General features: G+C 38.7%; 2 protein-coding genes across 2 annotated transcripts in view; both read left to right on the top strand.

Annotated features, from left to right (window-relative positions):
* Window positions 1–855: 855 nt before the first annotated feature.
* Window positions 856–2,858, top strand: LOC135937476 (dentin sialophosphoprotein-like). Its single transcript, XM_065480631.1, has 2 exons — window positions 856–1,037; window positions 1,123–2,858. The coding sequence occupies exons 1-2, from the start codon at window positions 1,027–1,029 to the stop codon at window positions 2,747–2,749; spliced, it is 1,638 nt and encodes a 545-aa protein (XP_065336703.1). The 5' UTR covers window positions 856–1,026; the 3' UTR covers window positions 2,750–2,858.
* A 9,668-nt stretch (window positions 2,859–12,526) lies between these two features.
* The window catches only part of LOC135947659 (uncharacterized), a 32,204-nt gene continuing 29,934 nt past the window's right edge, over window positions 12,527–14,796 (top strand). The window contains exon 1 of the mRNA XM_065496545.1: window positions 12,527–12,676. Coding sequence (XP_065352617.1) covers window positions 12,595–12,676 — 82 coding nt within the window. The 5' untranslated portion in view covers window positions 12,527–12,594. The remainder of the gene's footprint in view (window positions 12,677–14,796) is intronic.

Genomic DNA, 14,796 nt, shown 5'->3' with positions numbered 1-14,796 from the left:
GATAGATACTTTAATTTGCCTGATTATGAGAACTAATACGTATATTTAGGTAAACGAGATTTAAAAAAACTTCAAAATAAAAATTGTTGCAAAACAGGATGTGTTTACTTGAGCAGAATATGATTTAAGCTCAGATTTATTTCCTGCATATAGTATAGAAAAATTCAAAAGGAAAGTGGAATTTGCATTAATTGCAACGGCGAAGAAACAATTTTTCCAAGAAATTGGACGTGCGCATTGTTCAATAAAACAAAAATTTATTATAATTTAAAAAATGTGATAAAATAAATAATTTAACCCTTTGAATCAAGTCACCAGAGCAGTGAATGGAGACACAATCTAATTTATCTAATTGATTAATGAAGTTTAAGAGAGAGCTTTCAATATTGTCACTTAAATATAGATCAAGAAGAGTTAAATTAACAAAACTTACTGTTTAGTTAGAAGATTACTCCAGTCAAATTCCAAATAATATGGTACATATAACTTACGTAAAACATTAAAACACGAGCACGCGGTTGTCTAATGACTGGCCAGCCCATTAATTTTGATATAATCTTTTAATACACTTAACCGGATTAAGACATTGACGTGAAAGATTCAAATGATTTATTGGTTAAAATTTCCAACCATCTCGAGCTTTCAGTGCTGATAATATGACACGGCCATAAGTTAATTGTTATCAGACATACGGAGTTGTTTTCCCGTCTGCTTATGCCTCTTTTGTAATGATAGGAGTCGTGTTTTCCCAGGTTCAACCAATATATATGCTCTGCACAACTCTTTGAATTACATGACGCATTGTGAATAAGCTTCGTAAATAGATAGTGTAATAATGCTACTACAATTACAATTACGCAACTGACTTTTTCTTAACTGATAAGGTTTTATCTCTTTTCAAATATAAGGCTGCGGAAATTATAAATGATATAAATACCCCTTCTCTCAAATAAACGGATATTAACGTTCTTGACTCATTTTGAGTGAGTGCTATACACCGCGAGAGCGAAAGAAGCAACGAAGAAAATGAGACACAGGTGAGTGAATATCTACTTTTCGAAGCCTATCTAATTTAGACTTGCGGGTTCAACTTTATCTAACTTTGAAACTTTTCTGTTACAGAGCAATTTTCGCACTGCTCTTTGTGGCTTTGCTGTGTGCAGTCGAAACAAAACCGTGGGGGAATTTGTTTAACAGTAAGGAGTCTGACGAAGCATCCAAAGGCTCCAATGAATCTATCCTCAACTCAGCGAACAAGGAGTCAACAGAGAACAATTCAAACGAGTCCTTAGAAAAACCTTCGGCTGAGTCTGTGGAGAAAAATTCTGCGTCTAACGAGTCCAAAGGAAAACCTTCAGCTGAATCTGCAGAGAAAAATTCAGCGTCTAACGAGTCCAAAGGAAAACCTTCAGCTGAATCTGCAGAGAAAAATTCAGCGTCTAACGAGTCCAAAGGAAAACCTTCAGCTGAATCTGCAGAGAACAATTCTGCGTCAAATGAGTCAAACGGCAAACCCTCGACTGGGTCTGTGGAGGAAAATTCTGCATCCGACCGCTCTGCAGAGTCTGCTGAGAACACTGCTGACTCAAATGAATCCAGGGATAAGAGGTCCATTTCTGCAGAATCTGCTGAAGACACCAACGTTTCCAACGACTCAAGGGACAAACGCTCTGTAGAGTCTGCTGAGGATACCAACGCTTCCGACGAGTCCAGGGACAAGCGCTCTGTCGAGTCCGCTGAGGATACCAACGCTTCCGACGAGTCCAGGGACAAGCGATCTGTCGAGTCAGCTGAAGACACAAACGTTTCAGATGAGTCCAGGGACAAACGCTCTGTAGAGTCTGCTGAGGATACCAACGCTTCCGACGAGTCCAGGGACAAGCGCTCTGTCGAGTCCGCTGAGGATACCATCGCTTCCGACGAGTCCAGGGACAAACGCTCTGTCGAGTCCGCTGAGGATACCAACGCTTCCGACGAGTCCAGGGACAAGCGATCTGTCGAGTCAGCTGAAGACACCAACGTTTCAGATGAGTCCAGGGACAAGCGATCTGTCGAGTCAGCTGAAGACACAAACGTTTCAGATGAGTCCAGGGACAAACGCTCTGTAGAGTCTGCTGAAGACACCGCCAACGTTTCCGACGAATCCAGGGACAAGCGGTCTGTCGAGTCTGCAGAGGATACCAACGTTTCCGACGAGTCCAGGGACAAGCGTTCTGTCGAGTCAGCTGAAGACACCAACGTTTCAGATGAGTCCAGGGACAAACGCTCAGTAGAGTCTGCTGAGGATACCAACGTTTCCGACGAGTCCAGGGACAAGCGGTCTGTCGAGTCTGCTGAGGAGACTGCCAATGTTTCCGACGAGTCCAGGGACAAGCGGTCTGTCGAGTCAGCTGAAGACACCAACGTTTCCGACGAGTCCAGGGACAAGCGATCTGTTGAATCTGCTGAGGGCACCGCCAACGTTTCTGATGAATCCAGGGACAAACGCTCTGTAGAGTCTGCTGAGGATACCAGCGCTTCCGACGAGTCCAGGGACAAGCGCTCTGTCGAGTCAGCTGAAGACACCAACGCTTCCGACGAGTCCAGGGACAAGCGATCTGTCGAGTCAGCTGAGGACACCGCTAACGTTTCCGACGAGTCCAGGGACAAGCGGTCTGTCGAGTCTGCTGAGGAGACTGCCAATGTTTCCGACGAGTCCAGGGACAAGCGCTCTGTGGAATCTGCTGAAGATAATTCCAACAGTTCCTAATACCAGAACAAAACACTTATTTGGATATATTCCATCCACGATTATGAACCCGAGAACGTCTGCTATTGCTAAACTGAGAAGTTATCAAAATAAATGCAATTTAAAAATACACGCATTTGATATTATTTGTAATGATTCGTCTCATACAAATTAAAAAATATTTTCAAATACAAAAGGTTTATTGAATTTCAAAGCAGCTTAAGTTAAATGTGTTTTAGCGTTTAGATATATATATATATATATATATATATATATATATATATATACATATATATATAGAGTATGTAGAATCGCTTCCACTATATCAAAAGTCGTATCAGAAAATTAGAGTGAAATTCAAACAAATTTTTTTAAAAAAAATGTGAATAATTTTTTCCAGGAAAAGGACACAAATGCAAACTGTTGATTCGATCTATACTTTATTTCGCACTATTGTTTTGCTATAGGGGATTATCTACGATTGTACTCATTCTAAAAAAATATTTCTTCCGATTTACAACACTCGAGTAAAGAAGGTTTTAATTTGAGCACTTAAGAAAGCTGCATCACATAAATTAGTTTCTTTTGGAAAGAATGAAAAACAATATTAGATGGAAAACGTTTAAGCGGAGGCTCAAGCATCATGAAAAAATTTCGCAATTTGAACTTGCTTATAGCGGATAGTATGTGACATGATCTGTGCTTAGTGCGTTCAGTAACAAGATTTATTGTAGTTGTTGGTGCGCTGCTGAAGTACTTCACTGTCGTTCATTTTATTAACAAGTGTTAAAAATTTAATGCGAAGAAAATCATTTGACCCTCAGCATTGCACACACACACACACACACACACACACACACACACACACACACACACACACACACACACACACACACACACACACACTGTATCCTTATTAATTTACTTCACAGACGGTGATCGTCAGCCACGAATACATTCCTGAAGGGAAGGAGGGTTTGGCGGAATTCTTGGAGAGCAAAAGGTTACACACCTGAGCGGCAGGAGAGAGGTCTCAAGAAGAGCAGATGGGCGGAGAACGTCAGCATTTTCGTGAGGAAGGGTTGTGAGTTAAAATACATTTTGGCGCATATGCGCAACAGCAAGGCATGACGCGTTCATTTTTGCGCAACTTACATCATCTATATATTCCATATCAAAGTTTACATAATTTTCTGACATTAAAAAGAGATTAAGGTGGCGATTGAAGCGCGAGCGGTGAAAATTGTTTCGCTCGGGCGCAGATCGAAGAAAAAGGTCGAAAGCATGCACCTTTCAATTGCGTTATTTATCAGCTCTGCTCACGGACTCGCGCCATTGTTCTATTATATCAAATTGTACCTCCATGGGTGCAGAGACGCGAGAGATGAGAACGGCATAATTTTAGCTTTTGCAACGAAATCATTCCAACACAACTCTTTTTTTCTAAATACCACGCGCAATTACCGTCGTCCTTTGTTGTGGGTGCGAATGAGTGTGCTGTGCCGGCTAATAATTTATTATCACCTAGCCAGGAAAATAATATATGACACAAGCAAGTGGAGAAGATGCATGAACACAACCTATAACTGACTTATTTGTTTGTTTCACAACAACTGCAAAACAGAATGACAGCAGGGGCAAAGTAAGATCTTTTCTCAATGTCGCAGTTGCTTGGCACGAATGTGGTCTCATGTATTTGGCGCACATTCAAAAAATGATTTACATTACCGATGACATTTGCATTGCTCGCCGGTTGGTCCCACAGCAGTCAGAAAGGCAGTCGTGTGTGTCGGCACAGGCAAATCGAGACACACATTCGATTGATCGTCATATTTATGATTTTGCTCAAATGCCACCAGCGGCGAGCGAGCGCGTGAGAGTTAAATTTAAAGTAGATTCAGAATCCACCTTGAGCAGAATACCAATTGTTTCGGCTGCCTCAGGGCCATTTTTCGTCACCTCCCTGAAGGAGACGGAGTGTAACAAAGCTCAAAACGGTTCCTGCACAGGGCTTTGCTAAAACCCTGATTTTTTTACGGGAAAAATCTGCTGCACCACAAAAAGCTGCTTTTTGCAATTTCTTCCGGATATTTATTTCGATTATGAATGATTTAAAGGACGAGCTAAAATTATTTAATTGAATTCCACCTCCAGTTTCACAAAATTGCAAAGGAGTTTTTTAACATAATCATCATATAATTTTCTATATTCTGTTTTATTTGGCGAAAAACTTTTTCTGACCTTTTCTGATTCAAATTGTGCAGAAACACGGAAAAATTAGGTAGCACCCCAAATATGAGTTTTTTTCGGCTGGGCTCTTCACAAATAAGTTTACCGCATTTCAAAATTTCCAGCCGCATCAAAGAGGTAAACCATGATTAAAATAAATCTGTTTTGATTTCAGTCTTGGTTTGTTTTTACATATTTTTATATAAAATTACAATAATGATATGGACTTTATGGTAAAGTATTTGAAATATTTAAATAAAATTGGGTTCAAAATTTGCCTATTTGTATTTAGCATCACCTTTAAAACGTTTGGAATGTGCAGAGTTACTCAATTTTATATCAATTAAAAGAAATGCAGCCTTGGTGTCCAGTACCGTCTCAAGATATTATATAAGTTAATAATTAAGTGTCACGCGGCTCGTTGCCAATTGAAATTCCAATTCTTTCTCCTTGTTAAATTGTCACGAAGAGTTGAAAAACAGCATTTCTGTTTTTCACCTTTGCTGGCTGGCATACAATGAACACAAGCCAATTTCCAGCGTGTGTGTGTGTGTGTGTGTGTGTGTGTGTGTGTGTGTGTGTGTGTGTGTGTGTGTGTGTGTGTGTGTGTGTGTGTGTGTGTGTGTGTGTGTGTGTGTGTGTGTGTGTGTGTGTGTGTGTGTGTGTGTGTGTGTGTGTGTGTGTGTGTGTGTGTGTGTGTGTGTGTGTGTGTGTGTGTGTGTGTGTGTGTGTGTGTGTGTGTGTGTGTGTGTGTGTGTGTGTGTGTGTGTGTGTGTGTGTGTGTGTGTGTGTGGAAATGTACGGAGAGAATTAATGTTAAAATAGAAATTTCCCATCGACTGACCAGCAAGCGAGCGAATTGAGTTATTTATCGCCACGGTTGCACAGTGGTGCGATTGGAATAGCATATGAGAGAAGAGACGCGCGCGTGTTATTCAATTGTGGCACACCAGCAGCAGACGCATAAAACAGTGGGTGATCATCGATTTACGGCAGACTTCACACGTTGCCGGCGTAATGAGAAAACGAACGCGGCAGTTGCGAAACGCGCCTATTTGATATAAAACCATGTTGGCATATCTCGTGAAATATGCGCATTTTACCGATGACGCCTTTCTGCATAATCAACCCAAGTAAAATATCTATAATTATGTGTCGAATGTGTCGAACGCATCGTTAGCTAAAGTTAGCTGTCCAAAGCGTTTAAAATCAAAAGTGCATATAACTACTATCATTTGCACTGAAATTACAAAGTAATAGATTCTAATCATCGTTTATTTTATATTGTAACTGAAATATTAAGTTTCGAGATATATCAACGTCGCATTGAAAACGTTGATAGAACCGGCTAGGCTAATCCTCTTTGTGCTTACGGTCAAATGATTTAAAGTATTTGAATTATAATCTGAACGAGGATCAGTTACAAAAGAATATTTCGGTCGTTCATAAAGTCAATACATGGATATGAAAAATAAAAGTTAAAAAAGTTTCCACTTTCCTCTACAATTTTACGCATTAATTCGCGTATAGGTGTGGCGTCGGCGCTTTTAAACGGGCAATTAAAAATGTGGTAAAGAAGAAATCATTATGGAAGTAAATTTTGAACACAGCTATTCACGGCATTACAAAATTCCTTCATTGCAATAAAGTGACGATTTTGTGTTCAATAAATGCAGCTTTTAACTTGTTTTTTTTATCTTTATATTGCTACAGGGTTTCTCCTCCTCTAAAATTTATATTCAGTGTTAGGGGCCGGACATGAGTTGCTGGGGGTAATTATTAATTGAAGGATGAAATATATGAAAAAGATAAAAGGAATTACGTATATTTTATCTTTCTATGGGCTGCACCCAAGCACACGAATTGCTATTTAGAGGGACCACAATAGGAAATTAAGATTAATTTTGCGTAAGTTCAATTGCACAACAAAATTTACAATATTTAATTCACGCTTCTAAATTAGGCTGCTTGTGCAATTTTGAGCGTTCATCTCTTGCAAATTGCACGTAATTTGCTTGTTGCGCGGCTGTTAATTTATCTCAGGCGAATTACCGTAAAATTTGCGATTTCACGCGCTCCAATGCTCATTGGCACAATCGAATTGCGGCAGCAGTGCCCAATCGTGCCCCTTTCAAATTAATAAATAAAAAAGTACAGTTGCATTTCTCCAATGAGCAAATCATCAATCACGCCTTTGAAAACTTGGAGAGTGTGGTGTACTGCTCGCGCGCTGAATGCTCAAATCAGGTTCAAGGAAGAGGAAATAATTGCGACAATTTATTTTGATTGAGTTCAAACGAGCAAGGCTGCGATTTTTAATAAGTTTTGAACGCGAGCGCGCGCGATCCTAATTTGATTTATGCGCACGGATCAAGGCCCCCGCTCGTTCCGAGTGCTCAGAATATCGAAAGGCACTTATATCACTCTGTCCATAATTCTCCTTTTAAATCTCGACTGGTGAACCAATTATCCTTTTCGAGCTCTCCGTGAATTTTTAATGCCGACACTTCCTGAACTGAAATTCATCCGCGCGCAGCTGTCTTTTCTGTTCATTTTGCAAACGATATCGATCAGGCAAGGCACAATTACTCGAAAAGCCTCTCGTAATTGCCGTCTAGTCGTTGTACTATTCCATTCAAAGTATCTGCCAAGCACAATCTCTGCACAATTTTCAACGCTTCCTTATGCGGCAGACGTGGCTGCAAAAGTAGTTGTATATTATTATGTGTGCTATATGCGGCCAAACTTTGATCTTTTGCGCTCATCACTTCCACATGTTCAAACTGGTAGCTGTAAACTAGTCGGTTGATTTTTCATTCATTTTTATAGTCGATTTCCTCATTTTCTTTTAAATATCGCTTTCAAACGATTTGAGTCAGCCAGCTTGTGAAAAACTCCAGATTTTGTGTTCTAATGACAAATGTTCTAATTATTTTAAAAACATATGATAATTTAATTTAACCATCCGGTTTGATCGTTAAAAGATACAAGATTGTAGAATAAAATAATTGGCTAGAGGTCAAGAAAAATCGATCAAATTCAAACCAAAAGTCTGCCTCAATCAGAAGATTATAAGCGATAAAAATGTTAAGCAAAATTTGTTGGAAATTTGGGGAAACTTTAAAACTGTGACCGGAATTCTCACGCATCCGGTCACGTGAAGAGTTGCAACTTTCCGTCGCGAACCTCCGCTAAAACAATAATCGACCCGTGGTGCATATTGAAAAATCGGATATGCTATTGATTCCTCTCGCCGTGCTTGATCAAACTGACACCAAATTTACTCTCAAAAAGTCGGACAAACTCTATTTTTCTTTCTTTGCAAATAGTTACACAGCTAAATTTCGGATTTTAATGATCAGAGTTGTAAAACCTGAACACCATTAAACCCATCTCAACCTCCCCTGGCCAACTGAAGGGATTAAATTTTTTCAACAATATTGCTTTATTTATTTAGTTCGTTTTATAATAGAAAATCTCAAAATTAAGTTTATTTTATTTAACATCAATTTATCGTTTGAACTAAAATCCGTGATCCAAATATTCTCGCTGGTCATTGGCCATCTTGCAAACACATTACCTCATACTTTATACTGTGGGCAGCAGTGAGAAAAGAGACTCAAAACTTAAAAGGTATCTGAGTGGAGAATCTTTTGCTGCCAACGTGTTGTCGGTGTAACGAATTGCTCTCGCACTCGAATGGTGCCAGTTTCGCTTTTGTGCTTTGCGTATTGATAGATGGACTCCATTTTTCTCTTGCTCTGGCGAAGATCGCGCAACTAACTTGTAAAAGTCGAGGCAATTTCTCACCGTCGCCACACGTCTCATTTTCATCGCGCAAATAAACACGTCTTTCGTCTTTGTATAAGTGTCGGCATCATGACACGCACGCGGAATCTCCGCGCAGTGACAAGAAAGTGAAAAATAGGGGAAATGCGCGCGGCAAAAGGATGAGGTCATTCTGCAAATTGACTCTTTAAACAGGCATGGCAGCTGAATACATTAAATTGATATTGTGCTTACAAATTGGTTAACTATGGCAGTGCGTATAGTGATTGATTGAATTTTCGAATTTGTTTCAAAATGAGTCCGTTTAAATCAGAAGAAATTTACTAAAATACCGACATTTTAATGCCAACAAGCGTTTTCAAATTTCAAAGTGCAAACAAAAGTTTATCATTGGGGGGCTTTTACGATTTTGACACAATAATACGGTTTTCAATAATTTGATTTTTGCACACGTTTATAAAAAATGAAAATAATATGTAGTGACCTCAAATCTACTACCTTGAATTGACAGTTATGGTCAAATTTGCAACTATACCAGAGAATGGCATGACGTTATATATTTTGTATAATGCACATCGGATCAGTATTCATTTGTGCCTGTTTAATTTTTCGTTCAAGCAAGAACTAAAAGGGGATCATGTTATAATAAAACGCAGGAGATCTGGAATCCTCTTCCTTCGATGAACCTCATTTTGCAGCCCAGTTTATTTAGAGCGAAAGAAAAGCGAAATTTTCGCATTAGAAAGGCTTTGGCGTTCCCAGCAACATGTGCGCATACCATACACACCTTTCGGTGCGCGCGGGTTAACGAGACGGGGCACCGAGTGTGCAGCTAGTACTAGTACCCACGTATTATGTAGTCTTATAAACTGGCGCATTGACATCTTGAAGGGCCATTAAATGAGCAGCAGCGAAAAGTTGCCTCTCAAATGTCGCAAGCCGGCTGCTCCGCCTGGCCCGTCAGCTCTCGTTTGCTGCAAAATTGCACAAAGACTGCAGATCCTGATTGTTGGTGGCGGCTCCACAGTTGCTCTCGGATGACCCACGCGACCTGAGACGTGATTTCTGAGCGCGCACACGGCGACATTCGCCCCGAAAGTCAGTCGCTTGTGGAAGAGAGCAGATGTTGTGGGAAATGAGTCTGCATCTTCCGCGTTGTCAAACGATCCTTCGTTTTCATCTGTGTAGAAAAGTATGAACTAAAGGGTCTCGATTGAATTTAAGAAAGCGTGTGTTCAGCCGTCAACAGCAATTAAAGAGCTCATGTTCCCTGATATTTGAACAACATTTTTCAATATGACTACGGCAATGTATGTTTACTGCATTAAAATAAGGAAAATAAATCTCTAGATGGAATGAGAATTTGTTTCCTAATATTTTTCAGCCAGTTATGAAATAATTAAAAAAAAATATGAAGAGAGAACAATTAACACCACTGCTAGTTTAATTTTGTTATGATTCCATCTCTGCCAGAGTTCTTGAGGAACTTTTTGCTACGCTCAGGCCAAATTAACTGTTTTGACGTTTCCATCGATTTCCGGTATATGTCGTGTCAAATTGTCGACCGAGTGATTTGGCTACCTAGTGCAATTAACCCTCAGGAATCGATTGGCACTGTTAAAAATCAAATTCCAGTGCTACATCAACATGAAAAAAGCAAATTTCATAAAGCTTGTTACTCATAGAGATTAAAAAATTAGTGAATTTTATTGTTTTCCTTTTGAAAATCTTTGTTTATCGCCAGGATTTCGTGAAGCTCCAAACAAATTTATGAGCATGAGTGTGCAGCGTAAAAAGATATATAATAATCCAGGAAATGGCCATTTTCTGAACACGATTCATCTGAATTTCATTCCGACGGTTTATTGTACACCATTAAATTCATGCAGCAGCAGCAACATCGAGAATGTTAAAATATTTTCGTGCTGACACGCATTTGCTTCACAAATGCGATCACATTCTGGTGCACGCTGGCGAAACAGCGCAATTGGCACTCTTCAACATGCCTTGTATATTTTCAAAAGCTGTAACCTTGGCTCAGGTGGATATAATTAAATTTGTGCTACACAGTCTTTTTAGGCGTGAAGATAATATTAATGCTGCTGCGCGGCTAATGAAAGAGTCGTGTTAATATAATTACCAAGCGGCAGAGAACGAAACAAAGCACGCTGCATTTTATTATTATACAACTTGATGGATTTGCGTAAGTTTTGTGTAAATGTTGCTCTCGTATCTCTGCATGTGTATATATGCATATTCTGCCGCAAATGGATTCGCGTTTGAAATAATGAGAACACGCGGCAAAGCGAGCATTTTAATTTCTAATAAAGTGCTTCATGACTCGCCTCGTTTTCCTCTTTTGTTCCTTTCAAAGGATAATATAATGAACCAGCAATGATATAAGTTTCAAACAATGGCGCTTGTTTTCCAAAAGGACGATAAATGCACGATTTTATGTATATTGAACAGAGAGAGTGGTTCCCTTATTTGGATTAGTATTTTGATCTTTATTGCCAATTGCACATTCTTGTTTAGTTGAACAAACAATTGTATATTTCTTCTATCTGAAAATTAGAGTATTTTATTGACAATTAAGAGTAATCCTTGCTTTCAAAATTACAGCGTGCCAAGTAAATTAATTTGTGATTGGCATCGAAAATTTTAACTTGTTGTACGTGTCTGCATTGCACGAAGAGCATTATTTTGCGATTCCGCAACTCATAAGCAATTTTAAGAGCCCCAACGAGTCAACTTTTGAAGCTTTTAATAATATCAACAGACATAATATGTCCTCGCATTTAAAGTTTTTCAACCTCTTTGAAATATTGTTGTGCTGCGCCCCAATTGCAATACAGTGTCTGACTATAATAACTATGTTAAACCAACACTAAAGACAATCTCATAATGAGATCGACAAATCGGATCCCAGTTGAAACTCAGACATTTTTCATCTCACCATTAGATCGAAGCCCGCAACCATTTTCAGGTGAGAGGATAATTTTTAGTCTTAACTAAGATCCATTTCTTTGACCTCATGGAGAGATTTTTTACTGCCTAGAGATTTTTTCTTAAAAATGCATATTTTTGACAAACCCTGAGAAAATTGCATATTCTCAAAAATGAATCTCACCATCAGATTTAACTCCAAAAATGATATCAAAAAGGAGAGGAAAATTTTGTGCCCCAACTATGATGTCTGATTTTTCGAATTATTTTTTTGGTGAAATTTCACAGAACTCTGAATTTCCAAGCTCAAAGATCAACCTTAATTTTATAAACAAACCTCGCGGGCTGATTTCCACGTCAGCAATATATGATTTTCATCTGTTTCCGAAGATTGATAATATCCCTCTAATAGCAAAGTAATCCTATTAGATATATATAAAACTGTGGTTTAAATTTTTATAATATTTCAGTTGATATTAAATGCAATTTCCAAAGTGTATAGCGAGCAGTAGTTTTTTCGTATTTCCACATTAATGTTCTGTTCAACTAGTTTCTACTAAATTTAAAATTTCAACTGAAAAAATGGCATCTTTCTGCCTTCATTGGCATCTACCGTCAACTATAATTTTCGTCTAATTATTTATTAATTGAACGGATGTGCGTGCAAGCTACACGTAAGCCACACAATACATCCAGAAAAGGAATAGTTTTGATGTGAATTCAAACAAAATACTAGAGTAAAAAAGCATTAACGTATTGTGTGTGTGTGTGTGTGTGTGTGTGTGTGTGTGTGTGAGATGGTTTGCAAGGAGGAGGAGGCAGCAACTCGCTTAGAGGGCTGGCTTTCTCCTCTGATGAGAAAGCCGCCGCTGCAGTGAGTCAGTCTCAGTTGTGTTCCAGCCATGGCGGGCTTCTGGTGTCACAAAGTGCTGCTCTGCTCCACGCTCGTGGCTCTCGCCGCGTGTGCGCCTCGTCCAAAGGAAGGTACGTCATTTAAAACAGTTTCAGAAACAACTGATTTATTGCGATTGGAAACATCTGATCGACAACTTTAAATTTACTTTAATTAATTTATACTTTGTCATTTTTAAAACTTTTATCGTGTGCTGAGATAATTTTATATGCGAGCAAATTATGTGTATTCCTTACATTGATTAAATATTAGTTTTTTCAATCTAGAACGAAAGGCGATCTTGAATAATTTTGAAAGATCAGTGGGTATTTCAATTTAAACTCAGTCAATTGTAGCAAAAATATCAAGTTCATGAAAATTGCAAATCGCGTAATCATTCATCTGAAAGTCATAAGCCGTCAACGAGAGTCAGAGTTGACTGAACTCATTCAATTTATTAATCCCATTGCGTATTTATCTCAATAAAGATTACAGCTTAAATAGGCACTGTACAGCTTAACTAAAATTGACTAATGCTTTCAAGTCATTGAAATCAGAAGGGCGTTAAAATTATTAACTATTGACACCTGCTGGCGCGATGAATGCGCCGTGCATGTTATCAAGCGCTCCATCAGAGGCGAAAGACCGGCTGCTGCTGCTGCTACAGGAGCAAAAAAGGACAGGGGCGTTTGTTTCTTTTACTTTGCCGAAGTGATCTAGTATGAAACTGTTGAGGAAGGCGTTTATCGATCACAGTAAGCTAGTTTCAGTCCCTTTCGCAGACACAATGAAAGTGCTAGTGTTTTGTCACTTTTAAGTTTGAATAAAGGCAGGTGCCCGCCACCGATCAGGAAGAATGTAAATAAGAAAGTTATTGTGTGTGTCAAAATCAGCGAGACGATCGCCAATCGAGAGTGACACCGACGTTTTCATTGACGTCTAATCAATTATCGCTGCTGCTAATGAGCGAGATTATGACGTGAAATTGCACTTCCTATCCCTTTTCAACTGTTTATTGCTCAACGCCATTCTTTTAAAATTGGTGCTAATTGATTTGAAGAGGGTATGATTTTTTCGAAGGAAACTAAAATTGGGATCTGATGAAAAGAATTTTACATAGAACCATCTATTCATTTCTATATATTCAATATCTAGACCTGATAATGATTCGTTCAGGTTATTAAAACATGAATGACGATTAAATTTAAAACGGACTTTTTAAAGAAACTTAAGTTTATTCCCTAGCAAATGTTCAACAATTAGAAATCATAAACAGGGAAGCTCTTGAAAAAATTACACCTGAGAACGCCACTTCTCAACGTTTATTGAATAAAAAAGAACCTTGTGAAAAATGGAAACAAACGTTAATTAAAAATATTATGGAGCGTTTTTTCTTAAATTTGCTGTATATTAAGATCTTGGGCTTCTCATGTGTACAACCCAGGATATTAAAATAAAATTGGAAGGGTTACGTTTCTCTTGGATTTTTTTTCTAAAAATTATCAGTTATATTTTTTAATTTCCAAAACGAGTGTGGAAAAATTGTGCTTATTTCCAAAATAAAAAACTCTACAATCTTTTTGCTTATTGTCCGCACCTTAAAAATACCTCTCCATGGTTGTGAATATGAAACACCATTCCAAATTAAATCGCTGTTTTCCTAGAGTCGTAAATTTGTACACACACTTTGTTTTAAAATTCTGTTAAGCTGTAAAATGTGACTAATGACCTAATTTTACTGCTTGTTGTGAAAACAGATATTTAACACACAATGGCAATATTGAACCGCCTGTTGCACCAAGCGCGAGGAATTGCAATTATATTCGCACATAAAAAGAAACATAAACGAACAAAGTGGTATCGCTGTGTCTTTGTTAGTAAAAGACACAAAATTAATAATAAAAAGTGTGCTAATAAAAACCGTCTAACTGGCGCGGAATAAACGCCGCCGCCGTTGTACTTCTCGTTGTGACACCGCGCCTGGCGTGCAAACATCCTTTTCCACCTCAAAAAGAGCCGCAGTGAGCTTTCAAAAGCACTTCAGTGGGCCCTTGAAGACGAACGTACGTGTCTCTCACTCACTCTAGCTCAAGTAGAAATTCTTATGTGTTATCAGATATTCGCCCACATTTGCTCTCTCAATGAGGTTCTCATTAAGCATAATTACAATGGTGGGCGCGCGCGGTGTCAAGAGTGCAAGGCTGCAACAGCC

The sequence above is a fragment of the Cloeon dipterum genome, chromosome 1 (genome assembly GCF_949628265.1).
Source record: "Cloeon dipterum chromosome 1, ieCloDipt1.1, whole genome shotgun sequence".
NCBI lineage: Eukaryota > Metazoa > Arthropoda > Insecta > Ephemeroptera > Baetidae > Cloeon > Cloeon dipterum.
This window is presented reverse-complemented; position numbering and strand designations above follow the sequence as displayed.